Below are 16,709 nucleotides of genomic sequence, written 5' to 3' on the forward strand. Positions count from 1 at the left end.
CTTACTGCTTCTGCCTTTGCCCAAAAACTAGAAGGCTTTGACTTCTCTCTAGCATGTATTTGGATTATAAATTCTGTGAAAATATCATGCTGAGGTGGAATAGCATTGACAAAGGATGTGTCTTCCCCAGTCCAGTGATGTTGCTGTTACTAAAGTAGTTTAATTTTGTTTGTGCAAATAACATAGGTAAGATTGTACATTTTGGGCTATATTATCTGTTAAGAGTATGTATACAGAATCTTTCAAAGGCATGTTTTTTTTTTGTTGACACAGTCTGAAGCCTGTGCTTTCACATACTCTTTGTTGTTTCTGCTTCGGCTAACTAAGGGTTTTTAAAAGCTGAGAGGAACCTTGAGTTTGGATAAACGTCCTTTCCCTGTAGTTGTTCATAACCAAACATGTGGCCCGCAGGTATTGAACCACATACTTACCACATAGACTGTTCCAGTTCCACTCTAGTTGTTAAAAATGTCAATGTTTCTGTAAAGGATGGATTGGAGAATTTTCAATTTGATGGTCTTTTTCTCATAGACATAAATCAGTGAGCAACCTTATTCACTTTTACCCTGTGCTCTGATTATTTCTCATTGGTTTTTATGAAGCAATTGTTTTGAATTCTTATTTTGTTTCTTTGTAATAATTTCCAAGGAATGAATAGGTATAGGTCTACCATGTCTCAAGAGACCACACAAGAAACTGGAGTTGCACATGAATTCCTACAAAATACCTTGTAGAACTGATTTAATTGATTAGTGTTAGTGGTTAAATTAAAATTTCATGTGTCCCTTAAAAGCATGAATGTGCTACAGAATTTGAAAAGTATTTACATTCTAGATAGGTTTCACTATTTTTTCTTTTGGATGTGGGATTTCAGTAAATATACAGGATTACATGGTAATTCTTTTAATTGGTAGTTTTAACATCAGCTTGGTATTTCAGAATGATTCTTAATGTTGTGGGCATATCTTGAATCATTCTGCATTTAATGTTTTTGTGAGAGTCTTACAATATTTCTAATGCCAAATCCTCTATTCAGTATGTTTTGCATCTATTAGCCAGTTCTCCCACAGGGATTTTATTTTCTGGAAGAAAAGCTTGTGGAGCTTACATTTAGCCTGGCAGACAAAGATCTTCTGATGAAGAGAGACTTGTAATGAGGAAATACTACCTTCCTTTCTTTCCTTGTTTATTGAAGGGGAGTTCCTTTGAGCAAATGAGATGAATGATGCTGAAAATTTTGTGTGCACAAGTGTAGACTTTGACAAGTCAAAAGATATTTTAAAATAGTACAGAATGTGTAGGCTGTACTTTGATTTCACTGTGAGGGCTCTGTAACCACAGCAAATGTTCTCCTGTAAATTTCTGCTAGTGGATTTTGAGCAGGTTGTGTTGTGCTGCTCTGTGTTATTTGTGACTTTCTTGGAATTCAGCAACAAGCCTGCCTTCTGGTTGGACTTGTCACAGCTATCTCTTGGAGCTGGGGTAGTACAACCTAAGTTTTGGATGTCTGCCCATCGTTTGCTTTTTATCATCTTGTGTTGAGCTAATTAGGCATATTGCAGTAACATAATTTGGTACTAAATTTGTTTTCTCAAGGAAAATTCAGTTAAAGTCGCTCTGCTTTTAGCAATTAAGCTTTTAGCTACTTTTCATACTAGCTCTTCCTGCAAGTCTCAACTCTCATTTGCAATCACGTTTTTCACAGTAAGTTCCTGTGTATTTCTGTTATTAGACTGCTCAGGGCTGAGGTTTCTTGACTCAGAATCTGTAGATTCTAGCTTTTGATTGCTATCATTTATGTTATAGGCATTAATTGTGAACAAAAAGTTGAATTTTTTTTGGCAGAGTCCACTAATTGTTGACTAGTTTCTTTTAACTGTCTTTTGGTCAGTGAAGCCGTATATGTATAACTGTACCTATCAAATAGTACTTTTTGAAACTTAAAACATTATTTGCCATTCAAAGAAAGAGTAAAGAATTCCGTGCTTGTTGTTGGTAGAGAAAAATGAAAAGTGATGAATTTTAATAAAATTTGATCAGGGCAGCTTCTTTGCACATTGACCAGCACAAATCTACATTATACCTTTGCTGTTTAAGTGCTGCTTAACCTCATTTCTGAGAAATCAGAAAAATATTGTTCTTCCAGTACTGGTGAGTGTGTTAGATTGCATGTACAAAGAATATAACAATTATAATAGGATAACTTTTAGATTGTTCTGAAGTTTTAGGGTGATTAGTGGACATAATATATAAGACTCACCAGAGTGAAGAAATTAAATCTAACATTAGAGAGAAAGCGACATATTATGGAAAATTATTGTTCATTTTGTTTTCTCAAGACATTAAAAAATTCAGATGGTTGATTGAATTTTTTTTTTTAATAATTGAATAAGCATGTTTTTCTAAGAATTAAAGTGCTCTGGGAATGATGAACTACCATTTATGTGAGAGGAATACAACAGATTGTACAAAGTTACCAAGTTGTATTTGTTTACAGCAGGGATAGTTTGTAAGTGTAAGGTAAACCTAGTCTTTATGGAATTCTTCTAAACTTGTTTACAGCAATTGATTTTCATGTGTGCAGAATGAGCATTAACATAAAAAAGGCTTCTGGGAACAATGTATTTCTCTGAAGGGTAAGAAAGTATGCCTAAATGTACAGGTCCACATTTATTCTAAATTATTTCACTTCTTAACAAACAAGGAAGACCCTGTAGCCCTTCTCCCCGGAAAGCAGTGGAAAAACTTGGGGGTGCATTTGATTTTTGTGAAATCTCTCAAAACCTAGGAATGACATGATAAAAAATTCTGAAGCAAGTTTAAACACTATTAAATATTGAAAAATATTACCAAGATTTCCTATTTGATTTAATGAAAAGATGTACAGCTTTGCTTTTCTTGCCTTATTAGGGTTCTTTCCGAGCAGCTCTCAAGGATGTGATGCTTTTCTTCGCCACAAGATGACTCTGATTTCTCCCTCAATATTGAAAAAGTATGGAATTCCTTTTGACAAGGTACATTAATGTTTCTTTTTAAACTCTACTTTCATGAATTGAGTTAGATCATGTGTAGTATAAACGTTATAGTAAAGGTGAGGCAATTTCTAATATTTTTTAGGAAGTGGCTGCATGAAAACGAGTTAAAACTTCTAGTAGTTTTATCAGGGAGCTTTCTAGCATTAAACACTTGTAGCCATTACAGCATTTCTGTGACTTTTTTCCTAAGATATTACCAAAATTTCTTATTTTTAATTTATTTCCATGGTAGCTTGGATGTAATTTTCTGTTGACTGAAACACTTCTTAACTCACTCTGTTGAGTTGTATACCTAATATTTTAACACGAGTATTTAATTTCTTTGTCTGTATGTTGCTTTTCTAAGGCAGTTAAATGTAACTTTATCATTTTAAGGGTCTGAAAGGTTTAAGGTGGAATAAAGCCTAAAGGACTGATACTTAATTTAAAAAATATTTTAGAAGCTGTAACATAATGGAAAAGGAATGAATGATTATTTTTGACTGTTAGATAGTGGCAGAATAAATGTTTGATAAGAACATTATACAAGCAGAAATTGAGAATATCTGTCTGTATGGATGTATTTAGTACATAGCTGCTTTTAAAAACATCTGAAGTATTCAGTTTCTTCTGCTTTCTGTAAGATTTTCTGTATTTATTGTTTTTCACTTTGAACTTCATGTAGGTGCCAGCTTAATAAAATATTTTCAACGCATTGCTTTTATTTTTAAGTGTACTCATTTTATACATACTGTAAATTCTAAAGTTTTAAATTCTCGAGTTCTGTAAACCTGCTTAGAAGACTAGAACTTGATTCAGAAGGTCCACTGCCTGAATATCTCTTTATTTTAATACTAAGTTTTCAAAAGGCTTTTGACCACTAAAGGGCTATGATTCCTGGTTTCCCATTGTTCAGATTTTTTTAAGTTGTTCACAAGAACCAGACAATATACACTTTTTCTCAGTTTATTCCCACTGCAATATGGTCGTGTAAACTATCGTTGCCACACACCTTGCTTATTATTGTGTTTTCTGTTTTTGGTTATGTACTATTTATTTATTGATATGATGTGGGTGTGTGTACACAAACTTTGCTTAACTTGTTCCCTGGCCTAAAATATAGGATAATGCAGTGCTTCCTCTCTGGTTTAGTTGATGTTTTTCTAACAGTATTAAAAAAAAAAGGAAAAAAAAGAGAAAAAAAAATATTTTATGTCTATTTTTGCCCAGCTGGAAGCTAGATGCCAGACAGGGGCTTGATCCTTGGCAGGATGGGGTGAGAACTGGAAGGATAAGAGGTAGAAAACTCGTAGCTTGAGACTGAGACAGAGACAGTCTAATAGGGAAAGGGAAAGCTGTGCACACAAGCCAAGCAAAATGAGGAGTTAATTCAGTGCTTCCCATGGGCAGGCAGGTGTTCAGCCATTCCCAGGAAAGCAGAGCCCTGTCACGTATAATGGTAACTTGGCAGGACAAATGTCACCACTCCAAACAATTGCCCTGCCTTCTTTTTCTCACAGCTTTATGTACTGAGCAGGATACCATGGTCTCAGCTGTCTTGGCTGTGTCGCCTCCCATCCTTCTTGTGCACCCCCATCTTCCTCACTGGTGGAGTGATGTGGGGAGCAGAAAAGACTGTGTAAGACATGCCCAGCAAGAACTGGAACACCTCTGTGTTATCAATCCTATTGGCAACACAGATGGGATAAAGACACAGATGTCTTTTATGCCTTTTTGGAACATCATTTCATGCTTAAGTCAACCTATGTGTAAAATTGAAGAAATGTAGGCATTGAGAATGATACTGCCTGCCTTGGAAATCTAGCTTTTTTTAATAAATTACTCATAAAATAAGTAGTTTGTTTTCTGAATGATTTATTATCATATGGAAATGTAGCTGCTGCATTCAGTTTTTGTAATATAATATATAGGTAAATATACTGATTCCCTTCATAGCCTTGTGCTTTATCATGAAATGTCAGGTGAAACTTTCCAAGCTGGATGGTTTTATAACCATGTTTATAGTTTTGGATTTACAGAACATTACTCTGAACAGTATAATTTTCAGTGGTTGGTGTTTAAAGTAGCATATTGCAGAATGTCAGCATACTTTTTTTCGGTATGACACATTTGAGGTGGGGAAAGCAGTTGATCTTTGTATTTTGGTGTCTTGTTTATTCAATGTAGAGAATAGTAATCCTCTAAAAGGGGGGGGGGGAGGAAGAAAAAAAAGTGCTACAAACAGTTAAATATTTAAGTTTGGTTCTATCACCAAGTCTTCGGAGGAAGCAGACTGTACCCAAGTGTAATTGTAATTAATGGGATTCAGCGAGAAAGTGAATATAGAGAACCAGTCTGTGATCTCTCATGGCTCAAAGTGATAGGAGTGGAAATGTGCTGAATGCTGATAAGTCAGCCTACGCTTACCAGGTGGCAGCTGAACTGCTGCTTGTTGTAATAGAACACCTGCTAAACTGTCAGCAGTGGGAGGGTGTATTGAGATAAATTTTGGAATCGTTAGCATTGAGAATAATCTTTCTTAAACATTCCCACAGCAATTGTTGAAGTGCTACAGTAACAGTTACAATATATGCAAGGATATGTGCATTTGTGCATGTATATACTAAATATGAATCCACAAAATATTTAACCATGCAAAATGTAAGATCCAGTTTTTTTCTCTAGCCTTGTTGGCTATTTTTCTTGTTTTCCTGTCTTTCCTTCATCCCTTAATACAATCAGAGATAGACCTCTTTGAAGTGCTAACCCTGTGTGTTCTTGCACTGGGCAAAAAAGCACAAAAAGAATTTATAAAATGATAAAATAACAATTTGGAAGGAGATTGTAAAAGCAGAAATTGAATGGAAGACACCTATACCAGTAGACAGCTGAAGTTTAGGACATGACATTAAAAAGAAAAATGTTTGAAGTTGTAAGTTTTAATTTTGGTGGCTGTTTAAAATTTAACCCTTCCTTTTTGTGATTTTAAGTCATAAAGGTATGCCCCTAAAAAGAGTCATATTTGTCATTACAGTTTTTCTTACTGTATTGCTTATACAAAGTATGGCCACACATTCAAAACAGTCTATTTAGACTTTGATAAGTCTCCTTATTTTCCTGTAATAAATAAGTGCATATGTTGAATAGTCATCAGTCACTGCTCAGATTATTTGGTTCATTTAAATAGATCTGTTTGCTTTTTAGTGGGTCTGTTGTCTGATGTGTTTTTCATGTAAAATGTATATCAAACAGAGCATGGAGAATCTCTTTTAACTATTTACTTCTGTATAATCTACTTTATTAATTAACTTTTATCAGATAATTCAGAAGACAGTGTGCTGTTTCGAGTCTTTGACTAGCCTGTCCTTGATAAAGTCTCTGGTGGTCTGACTTCAAGAGATTAAAGCTGTCACTGTGTGGAGAGAATATTAGTGACTGACAAGAAGTGCTGTCTCCTCTTTTCTCTGTATAGGAGAGCAGCAGTCCATCCTAGCGTAGGAAGATGAGATTTCTCTCTTGAAAGAGAATAACCTGACTAGTGATTTGTTTATGTTACCACACTTTTTTTTTGTAGTTTACTCTAAAAGCTTTTCAAGTCTGATATGTCTTGTAAAACTAGTTGGGATTTGGGTTATTTTTGTATATACAAAATATAATTACTGTGCAGTTAGCTTTAGGTTGGCTTTTTCTTTTGTTTTGTGCTTTCTGTACTATCTTGTCGATCCAGTGGTCTTTGCACATTTTCTTTTGGTTTTGGTTCTTTGAAATTAGCCTTGCTCAATCTCTAAAACAATGTCAAAATTCAGCTGTGGTCCAGCTTTTCGTCTTTTAGAATCTCCTTCTATCCCACTTGTCCTTTAGTTGTTTGGAATTCTTGTTACCGGTAGTGCCAGAGTGCTTCTGCTCTCTAAATTTTGCCTAAAGAGAAAGAGGGGAAGGACAGTGGCAGCTTAAAACTTTGTTTTAATAGCTTTGTCTTGAGACATTCTGCACAACATTTATGCATGGCATTTGCTTTGCTTCCTCTGAGCCAGTGAGAATGATATATTTTTCATAGTGTCTTTTCTAGTTACTTCCAGGTTTTATTACCAGACAACCTCTCCTCCAAGATTAACTTTGAGTTCTTTCTGAATTTAAGTATTGCACCTAGTTACGTATTTTAGAATAAAGAGCATTGTCTCAAATATACTGTTTCTGTTTAAATTAAATCTCATTTCTCTGCAAGGTAAAAAAAATTCTTTGTTTTAGTTAGTTATAAAGGGGTATGTTGTTTTCATTGCTATAGGACTAGAAATGCTTTGTAATGTGGTTCACTTTGAGGGTTTTTTTTTTTTAAACTTTATTTATTTTGGCCTTTTATAAAAATTTTATTTTATTGTTACAGGTTACCCAAGAGGCAGGAGAATTTATGATCACTTTCCCATATGGATACCATGCAGGGTTTAACCATGGATTTAATTGTGCAGAGTCAACAAACTTTGCCACTGTTCGATGGATTGATTATGGAAAAGCAGCAAAATTGGTGAGTAAGCAGAAAATTCATGTGTAAGAAAATATTTCCTGTGGTTGTTTCTTTGTGAGAATCTCAGGAAGGTGGTGAGAAAGGGATAACTGTTAGATCAGATAATACATCAAGCTGCCATTCAAATTTAATTTATAGTTGTTATTTTGATAATGAGTATTATACTTCCAGCAATATATATTCCTCTCAGTACTCAGTTTTGTTTTCAGCTTAATGTATTTATTATTTTTCAAAACCAGTTCTGTTTGTGGATGTTTTTAAGCTGAAGCTACATGCATTGAGGTTAGTATTTGTGAAGACAACAGACTGCTGATCTTAAATCTTCTTTAAAGTTTACTGTTTGTGGAAGCACTTTAGTTTAACTAGGAACTTTTGATACCTGGATAGAAACATAAATAGTGAAGCTTCAAATAAAGTTTAAAGAAACAAATTCAATTTGTCTCATCGTAAATCTGATGAGAAAACTTGTAGCACAAGATAATAAAGCAATTGAGGTGTGTATAACTGAAGATATTTTAGATTGAAATCTTTTTCTGTGGTGTACGTCTTCCCTTTTTTTGTGTACAGCATAGAATCACAGCATCTGTAATATTAGCAAAAAATTCCAAGATTACTCTGTCCAAACTTTGACACAAGACCAATGTATCAAGTAAACATAACACTAAATGGCACATCCAGTTATTTCTTGAATGCATCAAAGGATGGTGACTCTACTGGTTCCCTGGGCTGTCTTTCCAATGCCTGACCACCTTTTCAGTGAAAAATTCTTCTTGATGTCCAGCTGAAGCCCCCCTGGTGTGGCGTGAGCTTGTATTTTCTCATCCTGTCATTTGTTGAATGGGAGAAGAAACTAACCCTGAGTGGGAGAAGAAACTAACCCCCACCTCACTACAACCTCCTTTCAGGGAGTTGTGGGGAGTGATAAGGCCCCCTTTGAGTCTCCTTTTCTCCAGACTAAAACACCCTCAGCACTCTCAACTGCTCCACAGGACTTGTACTTGAAAGCCTTCACTAACTTCATTGCCCTTCTCTGGTCTCACTCCAGTGCTTCAATATCTTTCCTGTAGTGAAGGGCCCAGAACAGAACACAGGATTTGAAATGTGGCCTCATGGGAACAATCCCTGCCCTGCTCCTGCTGGCCACACCATTGCTGGTCCAGGCCAGGATGCCATTGGCCTTCTTGGCCACCTGGGCCCTGCTGGCTCATGTTCAGCTGCTGTCAGCAGCACCCCCAGCTCCTTTTCCTGTGGCAGCTTTGCAGCCACTCTGCCCCAGCCTGTGCCACTGCCTGGGGTTGCTGTGACCCCAGGGCAGGAGCCAGCACTGGCCTTGTTGAACCTCACACCACTGGCCTTGACCCATGGATCCAGCCTGTCCAGATCCCTCTGCAGAGCCTTCCTGCCCTCCAGCAGATCAGCACTCCCACCCAGTTTGGTATCACCTCCAAGCTGACTGAGGGTGTGTACACACAATCTCCTTGTGTAGATAATTGATAAAGCTATTAAAACAGAACTGGCCCCAGTACTGTGCACTAATGGCAATCATCTGGATGTAATTCCATCCACCACCACTCTGTACCAGCCATACAAATGATTTTTTGCACAGTGAACAGTGTGTCTGTCCAAGCCATGAGCTGCTAGTTTCTCCAGAAGAAAGTTGTGAGAGGTAATATCAAAGGTTTTGCTGAAGTCCTGGCAGACAACATCAACAGCTTTTCCTGTGCCCAGTCCATGGATGCTCATTAAAGGAGATCCTATTGGTACAGTAGGACCTGTCTTCTACAAACCCCTCCTGGCTGGGCCCGATCTCTTGGTTGTCATGTATGTGCTGTGTGATCATAATTAAGATAATCTGTCCAGTAACAGTTCATGGCACTGAGGCTGACAGGCCTGTAGTTCCCTGATGCTTCTTTTTGATGGACATGATACTGGCAAACCTCTGGGCTTCTGGGACCTCCCCAGTTAACCAGAACTGGTGAAAAATGATGGAGAGCAGCTTAGTGAGCTCTTCCCACCAGCTCCCTCACCCTCCTGTGGGTGAATCCAGACTAACTAACTAGTTTCTCCTGGATTACAGGAGAAATGTAATCCCTGTTCTCCTGTTCTCCCTTGTCCCTGTCTACCAGCTCAGGGGCTAGTTGCTGTGGGGAAACTTTCTGACTGAGGCAAAGAAGGCATTAAGTACCTCAGTCTTTTCTTTAGCCTGGGTGACAGTGTTCTCCCCTGCCTCCAATATAGTGTGGAGATTTTCCTTGGCCCTCCTCTTGTTGTTGATGTATTTATAAAAACACTTTATATTGTCTTTCACAGCAGTGGCTGGTTGTAGATGAACTTTGTCTTTTCTAGTTTTCTCTCTACATGACCTTATTACATTCTTACTTCAAGAGGTGCCTGCCACCTTTTCCAAAGATCATAAACTCTTTTCCTTTTCACTGAGTTCCTGTGAAAGCTCCCTGCTCCCTTTTCAGCCAGGCCATCTTCTTGCCCACCATCTTGTCTTTCAACCTGTAGGGATGCTCCTGAGCCTTCAGGACTGTGAAGGAGAATCTCCAAACCAGCGTCCTGAACAGGCCAGAGTTGGCCCTTTAAATGTCCAAGGTGGAGGTTCTGTTGACCCCCTTCCTTACTTTACCAAGAATTAAAAACTCTTATTATTGTGCCCAAGACAATCTCCTTCCACCACATCTTCCACCAGCCTTTCTCTGTTTGTAAACTGCAGGTGTAGCAGGACCTCATTCCTGGTAGGCTCTTACCAGTTGTGTCAGCAAGTTACTTTCGATGCATTCCAGGAACTTCATAGAGTGCCTTCTTTCTGCTGTTTTGACTTCCCAGTAGACATCTAGCAAGTTAAAGCCTCTTATAAGAACAAGGTCCAATGGTCATGAGATTACTTCTCCCAGCTGCTCACAGAATATTTTGTCCACCTCTTCATCTTGGTTGTGTCTACAGTAAACTTCCACCATGATGTTTGTGTTGTTAGCCCCCTGAATCTTACCCATAGCTGTACAACCCTATCATCACCTTGAGCTCTATGCCATCAAAATACTCCCTAATGCAGAGAGTCATTGCATTGCCTTTTCTTCCTCCCTTGTACATTCTGAAAGCTTGTAGCCATCCACTGATGGATGTACAAGTAATGAAGCAAATGCAGGGAAAAAAAAAAAGTGAGAAATTAATTCAGAAGTTTTTACTGTTTTTCAATATTTTCTAATTTTAATGATAAGGCTTATATAAGCCTTGGTTGGTATGACTCAGAAAAAGTTTCACTCAGAGGCATTTTCTTTATTGACTTGTTCATAATTGGGAAAAACCTTTCCAATAGAAACCTCCTTAATATATTAGTTAATACAATTATATGGAGTTAAGGGCAAAATCAGCTGTGCTGGTTTAACAGCTTAGTAAAGAGTGTGAACTCTTATTTAGATACTGGAGACTGAGAAACACCTTCATGAAAAAGTTCTCAAAAAGTATTGAAAAATCCCTAAACACATCTAATGTTCAGAGTGGTGTCTACCTTTAGTAGGAAAGTTGTGTTTTTAATAGTCAACAGGTAAGGTTGCAACTATAAAGTTAATTTTGAACTCTAAAACACATTTAACAACCTATGCATTTGGTAACTTTAAATTTCTAGGAATAGTACAATGAAACAAAGTTGAGAGAATCATGTCTGCACAAAGAGTTGAATGTGGCAGGTAGAACTGACTTGGGTTTTACAAGATTTGAATGTCATGGCAGCTCTCAAATTAATTCAGCTGAACTTCAGCAATAGCATACTGCATCTTCAGATGTAGCAAAGCTGAACTGTTGCTCCCTGCAGGTATCTCCCTCTCAGTATACTGGTTTCATATTTCTTATATTTTTAAAAAGTGGTCTACTGTTTGGTGTACAGCTTCCTCCAGTACAATCTGTTAAATGTTAGTGTATTATACTGTAAATTTAATGTCATCTTTAAATTCAGTGGAGTTAAATAGTTTTAAAGCTAGTGTAGTCGTGTTTCTTTACACCACACCAAAAGTGCTACTGAAATTCTGAAATTTTAGCTAGGAAGTCTTCACATATACACTCTAAATATTTTGTCAAAATTCTCTCTTCATCTTAGGACACTGAATTCTGTGATTGGTAGCTATTGCATGTAGGAGCACTATTGTGCATATACAGTACAAGAAATCAAAGTATTTCTCTGGTGTGTACAGTTAAATTGAAATGCCTACAAGTTTCAAAGGTGTTAGAGCAATAATAACAAATCTCCCTCTACAGAGAAATCTTAGATACCGTTGTCAAATATGAATGGCAATTTCTTCGGCAAATGGTCAGTGTCCTTAAAGTTATTTGTTTAATTCTTATCACTTATAAGCACAAGAATGAGAATCAAAGTTTACTTATCTTCTCTTTTCTAAATGAAAAAGAACATGCTAGAATGTACTGATGGTAGGATTTTTTAAAAAAAGAAATGTGTATGAAGAAGAGAACTAAAGGAAGTGTGGTGAACTAATTCTCCCTAAAATTTACTGGTATTTGTTTATGGCATAGAAATAGGGTAAACAAGACAAACAGAGGAAATATTAAAAAATCTTAAATTTATTTATGTTCGAAAAGACCTTTAAGATCATTGAGTCCAGCTGTTAAACTGAGCTTTGCCAAGGTCACCACTAAAGCATTCCTAAAGTGTCACATTCACAGGTCTTTTAAATACCTTCAGGTTGGTGACATAGCCATATCCTTGGGAAGCCTGGCCAATACCGAACAATCCCTTCCATGAGGAAATGTGTGATAATACTTTATCTAAACCTCCCCTGGTACAGCTTGAGACCGTTTCCTCTTGTCCTATCACTTGTGACTTAGAGAAAAGCCCAACCCTCACTTTCAGGTGCTTTCAGGCAGTGGTAGAGAGGGAGAAGGTCTTCCCTCATGACAAATTACCTGACAGGATTTACTTGGTACCACTGCATTACCAGTAGCTGAAATAGTTACTTTGAACAAAAAAGACGTAGTGAGAAAACATCAGATCAATCTTTCTGAATGAATTCAGGTAAACTAAATGTTAAAGTTCAAAACCTGGTCTTTAAGGCTACCACTTAGAACTATCTGCACAAGTATTTGCATAGACCTCTGTGAACGCAACTAGCTGAATTTCTACAGCTTTTCAGTCTACAGTTAAGACACATGGCAAATGCCTATAATTAGCTCTACAGCCTGGATTTCATCTTCTCTCCCCTTCAACATTTCCAGTAGCCTTCACATGACTTCTCCTTTACATGCACAGATACAGACCTAAATTGCATGTCTATCATTGGATGCTCATAAGAATATGCATGTGTATTATCTTGGCTTAAACTTACTTTAAATTTTCTTTTCAACCAGCTAATAGTCCTAACAAAGAGAGGGGGACAAATCGAAGCAATAGCAATAAATCTTAGCACAGCATTTATGGCCCAGTTGATACAGCCAGCCAGCCTTTCATTCTGGGTTGCTCTCAACATGGGCAGTTCTATCAGTGGGCAACTCCCTTGTCAGACACAAAATTATTATGCAAGCATTCAAGTTTGAGACTCTTTCAGTGCTGCACAGATGCTAGCTAACGGGGAGAAGCTCCACAGCTAGTTACAGGATGCCCAAGGAAGTTACAGGGTCCTGCTGCACTTTAGTAATCATCCCATCAACTTCAGAAGGTAGTGTGGGCAGCTTCTCAGGCAAGTAGAGCAAAAAAAGTACCCACACTGTTTGAGGACTATTTGAGGGCTATTCAGGTTGGATTTGCTACAGGGACAAAAGATAATTTCAAGCAAAATTGTATTGTTGTCTGTTGTATTGCACTTGTCTGTAAATACTTAAAATGAGATTACATAATAATAAAAAAAGGAAAATATAATTGCGTTTTGTGTAACTCTACTCTGTTTCTTGGTTGCAGTGATTCTTTAGAAAACCATGAGTATATCTATGATTAGTTTTTATCATAACATTAGAAAACTTCCTGGAGGTGTTAATTAAAAAGGTGAAAAGTTCGTGTCTCAAAAGAATACCAATATTTTAGTAAGTTTAATTTTCAAGTCCAGTCATTTCATTTAAAAGAAAAAGCAAATAATCCCAAACCAAAACCCACCCAATCTTGCCATCCCATTTGCCGTTCTTTGGACTACTGATACTGCAGCTGACTTGTCTTTTCTTTCTTTATGTGTAATGTGCAAGAATTTTAATTAAAAATAATGTTTTGTATCCTGTAGTTCCTCTGTAGTGTACTGAAGAAATTGTGTGCATCAGCAAAATGCAGCATTATCTAGGTCAGTTCATTGCTGTCTTCTCCTTAGAGAATATTCTGTACTGATGACTGATTATTTTTCTTCCTACAGGAACACTTTTATTTTTTATAGAATAGTTTCTAATTGCTTACAGCTGGATTTCTGTCTTAGAAAAAGAAAAATAACCTGAAATACAATCAATATTCTTCATTGATTTTATGGGGAAAAAAAATCCAACAGGGATTTTTAAGAAAAATTGTAGAAAATATTTAGGGCATATGATGATATTGCTTTCCAGCATGAAATGAGATGTTGCTAAAGATTCTCTGAAATCACATGTAAATGTTAAATAAGAGATATTTTTGACCCTTGGTATTGGACACTTAGATTAAACAAAGACTATGAATGCAAATTCTAACAATGATTTTATATCTTTTAAAATGCTAAACTTGTAGTCTTGGTTTCACTGTGTGTCTCCCAGCTACCTGTAATAGTTGAGCCCTGAGAGCAGGGATGTATCCTCCAGCTTGTTTTCTAGAGTTTGTGCAAGGCTGTCAGGGTTTAAGCCCAGATAGAGATGAAAAAGCATGGAGACACTCATCAACTCCACTTCTCTTCCTCCCCAACCCAGTGGAATGGGGAGGAGAATCAAAGTAAAACTTGCATGTTGAGTGAATAATAATTTAATAATTTAAAATAAAGTACAATACAGTAATAGTGGTTAACGATAATAAAAAAGAAAAAAAGTGATGCACAATGCAATTGCTTACCACCCAGTGACTGACACCAGACCCCTCTTCCTTCAGCAGAATGGTCTGGCATCAGCAGAACCCAGATCAGCCCTTTCCAGGTAACTCCCCCAGTTTATGTACTGGGCATGATGTTGGGTGGTGTGGAATGTGCTTTTGGTCAGTTCTAGTCACCTGTCCTAGCTGTGCTCCCTCACAGGTTTTTTTGCTTACCTCCTCAATGGTGGAGCACCAGAAAAGAAAAAAAAAATGTTCATTGACATGGGATAAACTCAACTTAGAAAAACCCCAAACATCAGTTTGTTACCAGGGTTCTCATTCTGAATCCAAAACACAACACTGTAGCAGCTGCTGAGAAGAGATAAACTCTGTCCTAGCTGAAACTGGAACAAAGCCTCGGGACAATACACCAAAAGAAATACTAGGCAGCACCTCCAGTGTACTGTTTGCTACAGCTCACCTACTGTTTTTAGCTTGCTTTTGGACTAAATCAAGTTGTGCAGAATTGAGTAGAAGTAAAAAATAAAGAATCCAAACAACCTTCTGCCTCTCAAACAACACAACTGAGTAAGTAACTGGCATACTAGAAACCTACCAGCTTCAGAGAAGAAATGGTGTAGTTCTTGCTGACTTTTTCCATAGGCAAGAACACACAGGAAGGGAAATAGGAAATCCTGGTGGAAAGTACAAATCAGTCACCCTCTCCTTAAGATGCTTGGCAAAAGGATGTGGTGCAGAGGGATGTTGGTGAAGTGCTGGTGAGTGGATATGACAGAGTTTAGTGAAACAAAGGGAGGCAGTACTTGTGCTAGATACAAGTGTAGTTGTGTTGTGTGAGGATGAGAGGTGCTCTAAGCTTTAGATGCTCTTAATAATTTTCATCATCCTATAACTTTCATTTGTTGAATGCTGTTTATTGCTGAAAAAATAATTGAATGGTATGAAATAGAGGCAGCTAGCAGGTTCCTTCAGGCTTCTGTGAATTTTCGTGTTTTCTTCATGGTGCTACATTTATTTGAGTAGGCTGGAAATATGTGGCTTCGTGAAGTGCATTTTTGAGTTTCCTTACTCCAGTGGATTTTGCTACTACTGATAAAGCAGATGAATCAGTGGCTATTAGCTTGTATGTTTTCTAGGTATCTGCTTTGATTTGTGCTGAGTAGGTAACTTGTGTGGGGAAAAAGGTGGTTGTTCGGTTAACAGTATTGGTGAATAGAAATATTTGCACATCATTCTACTGTGTGTACAGGAGATTGGTGATATTAGCAGTTTTGGTTAGGGCTTTTTAATTCTTTTCTATAAAGTTATGATTATTTTAGTTTATTTCCTTTTATTTTCCTCTAGTTACTGTTTTAACCCCCTCAGTCCCCTGTATCTTGGCTTAACCCCATCCTGAAACAAAGTGCTTGGTCCTGGTAGTATGGGGAGGAAAATTGGGAAAAAAAAAAGGTAAACCCTATGGACTGAGATAAGAACAGTTCAATAATTGAAATAAACTATTATGATAATGTAGTTAGAATTAAATGGAAGACAGGAAGAGAGAAAGGAATAAAACCCAAGAGAAAGTTGTTGACTGATGCTAGACTCCTCCCACAGCCATGATTGGCTCCTCCTGGCCAATTCCCATCAGTTTATACTCTAGGCATGACATTCTGTGGTGTGGAACATCCCTTTGTCCAGTTTAGATGAGGTGTTCTAGCCATGCTCTGTCCCAGCTTCTTGTGAATCCCCTTGCTGTCAGAGCATGGGAAACTGAAAAGTCCTTGATGTTTAAAGTAAGCACTACTGAGCTAAAACCAAAACACATCGGTGTGTTATCAACATTATTCTCATACTGAATCCAAAACACAGCACTGTACATGCTACCAAGAAGAAACTATTCTATCCCAGCTGAATAAAGGACCCCTGTCAGATGCTTTTCCAGATTCTTGTCAAGGTCTCTCAGCTCTCAGACACCTCTTGTCCATGCTTTCACAAGCTTTTAGAGAAAGTACTGGTATTTCTGAATACTGCTCTTGTTGCTTACTGTGTCTGTTTTGTGGGACCACTTGGTGACTTTCACTCAGTATAAATGTATGTAAATTTTACTGCCTCCTCTCAGGGGTAGTGTCACACTAGGTGATTTTACTAGTCATTGTAATGATTCTTTTGTACTGCAGATCCTTTTAAGACGTGATTTGTTTTCAGA

The 16,709-nt window shown here is 37.3% G+C and overlaps 1 protein-coding gene across 9 annotated transcripts in view; it reads left to right on the plus strand.

Moving 5' to 3' along the window:
* KDM4C (lysine demethylase 4C) overlaps positions 1-16,709 on the plus strand; it is a 240,174-nt gene that overhangs the window by 43,342 nt on the left and 180,123 nt on the right. For all 9 annotated transcript variants that reach the window (XR_010352061.1, XR_010352060.1, XM_064402759.1 and 6 more), the window contains 2 exons: positions 2,911-3,014; positions 7,399-7,536. Coding sequence is in view for 7 of the 9 variants with exons in the window: in XM_064402759.1 (XP_064258829.1) it covers positions 2,911-3,014; positions 7,399-7,536 (242 nt within the window). In the remaining 2 variants the exon portion in view is untranslated. Of the gene's footprint in view, positions 1-2,910; positions 3,015-7,398; positions 7,537-16,709 lie in introns of those variants that run through there.

This window comes from Passer domesticus, chromosome Z (genome assembly GCF_036417665.1).
Source record: "Passer domesticus isolate bPasDom1 chromosome Z, bPasDom1.hap1, whole genome shotgun sequence".
NCBI classification, from domain to species: domain Eukaryota; kingdom Metazoa; phylum Chordata; class Aves; order Passeriformes; family Passeridae; genus Passer; species Passer domesticus.